The sequence below is a fragment of the Tupaia chinensis genome, unplaced genomic scaffold (genome assembly GCF_000334495.1).
Source record: "Tupaia chinensis unplaced genomic scaffold, TupChi_1.0 Scaffold000678_1, whole genome shotgun sequence".
Lineage (NCBI taxonomy): Eukaryota > Metazoa > Chordata > Mammalia > Scandentia > Tupaiidae > Tupaia > Tupaia belangeri.
Genome location: NW_006160202.1, coordinates 518,976 through 528,655, shown reverse-complemented (window position 1 = coordinate 528,655; position 9,680 = coordinate 518,976). Strand labels below are relative to the sequence as shown.

The following is a 9,680-nucleotide window of genomic DNA, read 5'->3' as shown; positions in this document are numbered from 1 at the left end:
TCCATTCTTTTCTTCATGGTTATTTAGATTGGTTTCAACTTTTCATGACAAAGATTGTGAGCATTATTTGCTCCCCAAATTTGCATCAGTAAAAATATACTTACATTTCTTGTTAATGTTATTGAGGTGTGGAGCCAACAGGTGGCCCAGTGGTTAAGGCACTGGACAGTCACGTGGTTGAGTGTAGTCTGAGTCCTGGACCTGGTGGTTGGAAACTCATGTTGGGCACATGTGCATGCATACCCCAAATCTGGTATAACCACACCCCATTTGGAGTGCTTTCTCTCCCTTTCTCTCTCTCTTTTCCTCTCTCTCTCTCTCTCTGGAAAGCACATGCAGCTTCTGCCCATTAAAAATATTTAAGGATAATTTCACTAATTTAAAATATGGAACCGATGAATGAATGGAAAAAGTGTGGCATATATACTCTGTGGACTACTACTCAGTCATAAAAACAAGACCATGGCTTTTGATAGAAAGTGGAAGAATATGGAAGATCTAATGCTGAGTGAAGCAAGCCAGGCTATGAAAAAGAGACACTGTATATCTCCACTTCATATATACCAACTGTCCACACTGTATGGTTGAAGCTAAAAGATTAAAAGATACAGAAGCATAGAAAATGGTTATGGATAGTGGAGACAGCATGAGAAGAGGGTGGGAAAAGGGGGAGAGTCTGAGGGAAAAATTTAAGGGAAAAACTAGAGAGGCAAGACATTTATGGGACATAGAAATGGATTATCTGTTGATAATAGTACACAATCCTCAACTGGACTGGTGTGAAGTGTATTTATGTTGGATAAATTAAATTTCCAAGCTGAGTAATGTGTGGTGATTGAATGTATAAAATAAAATTAAAATAAATAAATTAAAATACAATTTAAAAAGAAAATATGAACAAGATTTATCTTTAGAGTAACAATAGCATCTACATAAATTGAGGTTGAAAACTTATGAGACTCGTGTTTCTTTGACTACCCAGTATAGCAAAGCTACTCATTTAGACTTGGACAATCCACAGAAAGTGGTAAAATATTACTCAGATGACACTAATCATAAAGCTAATAATACATGGTTTTCATGCTTTTTTATCTTATTTTATTTCAAGTTCTTTTATACATTCAATCACATCATTTAGTTTACAAAGTGAATATTCCAACATGTTTACATTTCTCCCTAGTCTACTTGATAATAGTGTAAAGTTATCTTCAACAGATAATATCCCATTTCTTTGTCCTATTAATTCTTTGCCTCTTCATTTTACTCCTTAATGTCTTTACTCAGACTCTATTCCTTCACCCACGATCTTACCACACTATATCTGGTATTCACAAGCATTTCCTGTGTTTCTATATCCTTTAGTCATTCAGTTTCAGTCATAGAGTGAAGACACTCGGTACATATTAAGTGGGGATGTACAATGTCTCTCTTTCATAGCCTGGCTTGCTTCACTCATATTGATCAACTTTCTGTCAAAAGTCAGGGACTTGTTCTTTATGGCTGAGTAGTATTCCATAGAGTGTATGTGCCAGTTTTTCAGTTTATTTATCTGTTTGTGGGAATTTTGGTTGGTTCCATGTCTTAGCAATTGTGAATAATGCCACAATAAATACTGATGTGCAAGTACTTTTCTGATTAATAATTTTTCTGTCCTTTGGGTAGATGCCAAGGAGTGGGATTATTGGGTCAAATGGAAGTTCTATTTGTAGGTTTTTGAGGAATCTCCAAATTGTTCTCCACAGTGGCTGGACCAATTTACATTATTCCCACCAGAAGTGTAAGAGAGTCCCCCCCTTTTTTTTGCAATAGGGTGCATGCACTCTCCAGAAAGACAGAGAGAGACAGAGACAGAAAGCAAGAAATCATCCCCCAGGGGGGATGGCCAGGCCACAATCCATTCTCCTCCAGTGTCCTCTCAGGATCTTGGGCACAGATGCACACATGCCTGGCATGAGTTTAAGCCACCAGGTCTGGGACTTGAACCTCGGTCAACTACATGGGTGTCCAGTGACATAGCCATTATGCTAACTGTTGGTCCCAAGAGTTCCCCTTTCATCACACCCCCGCCAGCACTTACCATTTTTTTTTAAATCTTAGTCATTCTGACTGCGATTTGGTGGTATCTCATTTTTGTTTTGATCAGCATTTCCTTTACCATGAGGGATGTTGAGAATTTTTCATGAGTATTTTTAACTAATATGTTTATATTATTAATTTTTTTGCTATTTAACACTCTTACTATTTTAATAAGTAGCAACCCAAATAAAAAAAAATTAAACATATCTTCAAAGAAGAATGGCCATTCTGCTACATTTTGGTTAAATACAATCTTTGCATAACATGAGTATAAAGAATATAACAAATGATATATTTTTCAAAAACATGTACAATTATATTTGATAGGTAGTTATTAAAGAAACCCACATGAATCTAATTGTTAAATAACTGATTTTAGTATTTACTATCACTTCAAACTGAAAATGTTCCTCATAAGGTTTCTTAATGCCTCCTTTACATCCTTATTCCTCAAAGTATAGATGAAGGGATTGAGTGTAGGAGTTACTACTCCATAGAAGAGAGCCATGAACTTGGGCTGGTCCCTTGTGATGGAGGATGGGGACTGAAGGTACATACTAATAGCTGGTCCATAAAATAAGAAAACTACTATAAGATGGGATGAACACGTTCCAAAGGCCTTTTTCCTTCCTTCAGAAGATTTAATTTTTAATACAGCTTGTCCAATGAAAGCATAGGAAGCTAGAATTAAACATAGTGGAACAGCTAACATAAAAATGCATACTATAGAAAGTGTAAGCTCATTAGCACTCTTTTCACCACAGGCAGTTTTTATCAAAACAGGAATCTCACACAGCAAATGATCCAATTTATTTAGACCACACAATGGCAATTGTAGTGTAACAGTGGCCTCTGAGATAGCATAGACCATTCCACTCATCCACACAATAGACACTAACAGGATACAGATGTGCTTATTCATGATGTTTATGTAGTGGAGTGGCCTGCAGATGGCCACATAGCGATCAAAGGACATAATAGCCAAAAGAAGACATTCTGTGCCCCCCATTATGTGGAAGAAATAAAGCTGAACTACACATCCCACATAGCTGATTGTCTTCTTATAGCTTCCCAGGTTAAACAGCATCTGAGGGACAATGCTTGTGGTATAACACATGTCCAAAAATGAGAGATTGGTAAGGAAGAAATACATGGGACTGTGAAGATGGGGGTCCAACTTGGAAACCAGAATAATGGTGATGTTTCCCATCATGGCCATGGGATACATTATGAGAAGAATAAAAAATAGAGGAAGCTCTAGCCAAGGACGATCAGCAAAGCCTAGTAAAATAAACTCTTCAGGGTGGCTTCTGTTAATTAATTGCATTGTCTTTAATTTGTTTCACCTATAGTAGAGAAGTTTCAAGGAAGTTAGATTTATGGACAATGACAAAACATGATATCTACTCATAGAATATAGGGTGTATAACTTTGGGTCGAAATGACATAAAAGAATCTGGCAGCAGGTGAACTAATTTCCTTTCATAACATTAAAAATTAAAAGTAGTGGTCTCAGCAGTTGTTGTGGTGTTTGGGGTGCTGGAATCCCAAATGGTCGACCATAGTTTGAGTCCCTGGTGGCTTGCTTCTTCGCTTTCCCTCTCTTTCTCTTTCTTTGGCAAACCTATGTGCCCTATAGCTATATTTGAAAATAATACTAAAAATTTTTTTAAAAATTAAAGGTAGTTATTTTAAATAAGTAACACAATCATTCTGATAAGGAATTTTCTCATATATATAATAAGGTTAACAATAGCTTTTTTCTTGATGTGGGGTGATGATTTAGTGAAAATTAAATGGTGCTGGCATAAAAATCAGCTGAAGAAGTTAAAATGAAATTCATTTGTCTTTTATTTCCCCCACTAGGTGTTTGATAAGTAGTTGTAGCACATGGCCCAGGAATCAGTTGGAACATTCACATAAACAAGGCATTACTATCACCTCAAGGCATTACTTAAATGCTAAACAGCACAAAAGTATTGAAGAAGAAATAGTAAAAAAAACAAAAACAAAAACAAAAAAAACAAAAAAAACAAAAAAAAAACCAAAGAGGAGATAATCTGGAGGTATAAAAATTATTAAGATATCCTTGTCTAGCACCAGATAGTTAATTTAATATTCATATCATTTCCATGGGATGTAAGAAGATTTGAATTTATTTATTTATTAATTTATTTATAGAATTAAAGCATAAGTTTATTTGGAAACAGCAAGTGGCATGATAGTTAAAGCTCTGGATTCCACATGGTCAACTTTGCAGTTTGAGACCTGGACCCAGTGGCTTGAAAAACACATTGGACATATATGCGCACATGCCCAAAATTCCAAGAGGAGAATGGAGGAGAAGGGATTGCGGCATAGCCATAGCCCGGGGAATAATTTCTTTGTTTTGTTTAGTTTGTTTTGGGTTTGTTTGTTTTTCTTTTATTTTTTTATTTCATTTTCTTTTAAACATTCAATCACATTATTTGGCCTACAAAGTGGATATTTCAACAGCTGAACATTTCTTCCTAGCACAGTTGATAGGACTACAAAATATTTTTAACAGATAATACCACTTTTTTTGTGCCAATTAATGCTTTGCCTCCCTATTTTTCTTCTAAATGTCCTTCTTCAGACCCTCCTCTTTCACACAAACTATCTCTGATATTTACAACTATATACTGTGTTTCTATATCCTTTAGTCAATTAGTTTCAATCACAGAGTGCGGACACTTGGTATATATTAAGTGGGGACATACAATACCTCTCCTTCATAGCCTGTCTTGCTTCACTCAGCAGTAAATCTTTCATATTCATCCACTTCCTGTCAAAATCCAGGGTTCTGTTGTTTTTTTATGGCTGAATAGTATTCCATTGAATATATGTGCAACAGTTTTTCTATCCTTTCATCTCTTCATGGGCATTTGGGTTGTTTCCATGAAGGAAGATTTGGATTTAAATAAATCTATCTTTTCTATTTGTAATTGTGCAAGAAATTTAAACATTTTAACATCCGTTTCTGCAAGTATAAATAGAGTTAGGCTATAATGACAGAGGTTTCCCTATGGCTTGTAAATATGTTTTTGTATTTATGTGTTTTGGGTTTATTTTTATTTTATTTTATTTTACTTTGGAGAAGATTTTGCTATAGGGTGCATGCACTTACCAGAAAGACAGAGACAGAGAGATAGAAAGCAAGAAATCACCCTCGGGGGGATGGCCATGCCACAATCCCTTCTCCTCCATTCTCGTCTCGGGATCTTGGCTATGCATGCATACACGTCTGGTGTGAATTTAAGCCACCAGGTCTGGGACTTGAACTGCGGTCAACTATATGGGAGTTCAGCGACATAGTCAATACCCTAACTGCTGGACCCTTAGTTTTATATTTTATACATATTCAAATATTAATTCATAATATTAATTCATAATATTAATACATAATTCAAATATTAAGCATTTAATTTCTATGTTAAATGTTAATTAATTTAGCTATTTTGTCAAAATTTTCCTCGACACATTAAACTTATCATTCTTTTTAAATATATATCCACTAATGTATGTAACTACAAACATATTTTTCTTAATATATTTTATTTTGTTTTAATTTCTTTTATGCATTCAATCACTATACATCACTTAGCTTGAAAAGTGAATTTTCCCAACAATGAATACAGGTAATGACTGTCAGGTGAAACATGCTTATCCTAATTACTCAGATAGGAAGTGAAGATAACAGCCCAGAGACCAAATTCTGTTACTCTGCAATATAATTAGTATTTTATAAATGATTATATCTGCAGGTTTACAAAGCAGTTTCCTCATTCTCGATTTTATTAAATTCTCAAAGCTATCCTGTAAGATATCACACAGTGATCCTCAGAGCTAAAATGTGAATATTGTCCTTTGATTATATACCACCCTAAGCCAGAAGTATATAATAATAATAATGATAATATAATTTCAAGTAATCTTTAAAGATTCCTTCTTGAACACTCCAATTAGCTTTCATAGGCATTAAACAACTTTGTATTCACCCCCAAACCCTATGACAGAGGAACTTTCATTATCTATATTTTAAGATATTATTAATCATTCATTCTCATAGATTGATAATAAAAAGGAAGGTTCTAAAGATCAAAAAGTAATCACTCCCCTAAATAAAATAGTTAAATATTAAGACTATAAATTCAATTTCAGAATTCCAAAGTGGCCAGATGATGTTGTAGAGGTTTAGGGAGTCAGATTCTACTTGACTGACTATGTGGTGAGATAAATGGAGGTGAAGGGATTATGAGGCAACCATACCCCACTGTGTGGGTGTTTTCTTCCTCTTCCTGTCTCTCTGATGAGTGATGTGCTATCTGGCAAAAACAAAGCAGAACAAAACAAAATCCAAAGAAGCCCTCTGCTCTCAAATTAATATGTCCTATACATTACTTGACCTTGACTTTATTCAGGAAGTGACATGAACTCATCAAATTTAGAGACATATTTTGGACTAAATTCCTTTCAGGTTAAGTTCTATGTTGTAGTAGGATATGAGATTAAATGTGGTATGGATTAATTTATTTGATAAAATATTCTAAAAATTGCAACTTACTCCATTATTAAATAATTGGACTTGCACTATAAGAAATCTGTTTAATGTTGTTATATGAAGCTTTTATTTACTTATTTACCCCAGGCCATCCTTCAGTGTTTCTAGAGTAATATTAGGTTTGATCCTTTATAAATACTTCTGTAGTTAAATATACCTAACTCTAACAAAAGTATTCAATCGAGTATGCTTTCAGCAATTTTTAAATTGTATTATTTATGATTTTTTTCATTCTATTGACAGTACATGCAGTTATGTTTGTCAATAGTGATCATCCCAAAGTCCCTTCATTTCTCTAGCTGCTTCCCTAGGGACACCAGAGCAGGTGTGACTAATCAATATGATTTACTATTGAACTATATTTAAAGCTATGCAATTCTATACTTAAATCTCTAATCTTTTCATTTCATTCTGATATTTTATTACTTTTAGCTGTTGGAATCTATCTATGTTTATTATTATTATTTATTATTTACTATTTTGTAGAGCACATGTGCACATGCATACCAGCACACATGGCCACTGTGTATTTCAAGCAACCAGGTCTGAGACTCGAACCTCAGAGTCAGTAATGTGGAATCTAGCCAAGTTACCCACCACATCACCAGTCTGTCTTCATCTTTATTGAACATCTTCTATTTCCAATTATTGTTATACTACATAGAATTGTGTTTATCTATGAATTTTTAGAGCCATTTTAACAAAATGCTAGACTATTTATGTCAACATTTCCCTTGTACCTCCACTCATATTTTCATTGTAGTGTATTAGTTCTACTTTATATTTATCACACACAGCATTATATATATTTTTTACAACATTTTTAGGTTTACATTTGGTGAAAGAGCATAAAAAGAAATAAAACTTGTTTTTATGACCCCTAAACTTCTAGAAGAATCATGTAGATAAACTTTGACTAGGTATTTTTAAAGTTTGTATGATTGAATGAAGACTTCATACTTCATTCTGTAATTTAATATTGTATATATTATCATTAAAATTGTAATGAGGTAATAAGAAATGAGAGATTACAAATTGAAATGTAGTTGCTTCCTAGAGCCACTGAACTAGATATTTCAAAAGTTTAGAAAAGGCTCCATGAAATTCATTGTTCTTCTGCATATATTTTATTTAAGTTTTAAATACTTCATTTTTTTTCTTTTTTTCCATTTATTTCTTCCCTCCCCCATTTCTTGCCCTACTTTCAAACTCTCTGATGTCAATAGTTACTGTCCATACATCATGCCTTCCAATCTTTCAGTTTCTACCATAGAATGCAGACATTTGACGTATGTTAAGTGGAGACATACAATGCCTCTCTTTCAGAGTTCAGTTTGCTTTACTTACCAATAAAGTTTTCATATTTGTCCACTTTCTATCGAATGACAGGGTCTCACTGTTTTTTACAAATAGTAGCTACTAAGATCTATACACAATCCAACATTGCCTGAAAATGTTTGGTCTTAAAAATAAGTATCATTTTACTTTCCTTATTGTGCTAAATATCCTTCAATAACAAATTATAAAGGAATAATGGATACCCGAAACTTGCAGAAAAGAACAAAGAAACTATAATGCTCAGACAAATATTTAAGAATTAGCCTCAGAAATATTTTTTTTTAATTTGGTACTGAGTGAGAGAAAAATGGATTAGGAAGACAATAATGAAGAATGGTTTGTTTTACTCTTCTTTGTATGCTATCCCTGAGATCTCTTGAGCATTGTTTCAAACAGAACATTTATCCTTATCCCAGATGACAAATTAACAGATAGTTTCTTGAGACAGAGCTCTCTATGGAAATGCTTCTTCTATGCAATTAGTTATCTACAGAACTGAGCTCAGTAGCAAGTCAATTCAGTTAAACCCAGCACAATTGACACCAATTTTAAATAGGATACTATTAGGGATGAGCTAGTTTGAATAAATAATTATGGGAAATTTAAATGAGAGTTCCTCGAATATTTTATTCCTTTAGTTATTAGAATATTTTCATATGGAAGCATTTTTGTTTTACACATATCTGTCTCATCTACTTTTGCCGTTTTCATCAGTTTTTTTTTTTTTTTTTTGAGAGAGATATTTTTCCTTTAGGGTGTATGCACTTGCTGGAGATACAGAAAAATAAAATTAACCTCTGAGATGGATGGCCATGCTGTTATCCCTCTCCTCCACTCTCTTCTTGGGATTTTGGACACACGCACATACACCTGGCATGAGTTTTATTTTTTAATTTAATTTAAATATTTTGCTATTCTTTAAAAAATTCAATGCTATACATTACATCATATGGCTTTTTTAAAACTTATTTTTATTTACATTTTTAATACAATCAATCACATTATTTAGTTTACAACGTGATCATTTCAATATGTAAACATTTCTCCCTGGTCCAGATGATCAAAATATAACAACACTACCTCCCTGTCTCAACAATGCTGTCTTCGTATCCCTCCTCCAAATATTTTTCCCCAGGCCCCACTCCTCCACACACACCATATCTGGCATTCACATCCATCTCTTGTGTTTGTACATCCTATAGCCTGTCCATTTCAGTTATATAGTGTGGACATTCGGTATATAATAAGGGGGGAAATACAGTGTTTCTCCTTCATAGCCTGGCTTGCTTCACTCAGCAGTAAATATTCCATATTCTTCCACTTTGTGTCAAAAGCCAGGTTTTTTTTTAATTTATTTATTTTCACTTCATTTTCTTCCATACATTCAATCACACTATTATTTGTCTTACAAAATGGATATTTCAACAGGTGAACACCTCTCCCCAGCACCGTCGATAAAACCACAAACATCTTCAACAGATAATACCACATCTCTCTGTGCCATTAATGCTTTTCCTCCCTGTCCCTCCCCCAAATGTCCTTCCTCAGACCCTCTTTCACACACACTATATCTGGTATTTACATCTATACACTGCATTTCTATATCCTTTAGACAATTAGTTTCAGTCATAGAGTGCAGACACACGGTATATATTAAGTGGGGACATACAATGCCTCTCCTTCA

General features: G+C 33.9%; 1 protein-coding gene across 1 annotated transcript; it reads right to left on the bottom strand.

Annotated features, from left to right (window-relative positions):
- Window positions 1–2,464: 2,464 nt before the first annotated feature.
- Window positions 2,465–3,403, bottom strand: LOC102476969 (olfactory receptor 2B6-like). The gene has a single exon (XM_006160320.1). It carries the CDS (start codon window positions 3,401–3,403, stop codon window positions 2,465–2,467), a length of 939 nt encoding a protein of 312 aa, XP_006160382.1.
- Window positions 3,404–9,680: the final 6,277 nt, after the last annotated feature.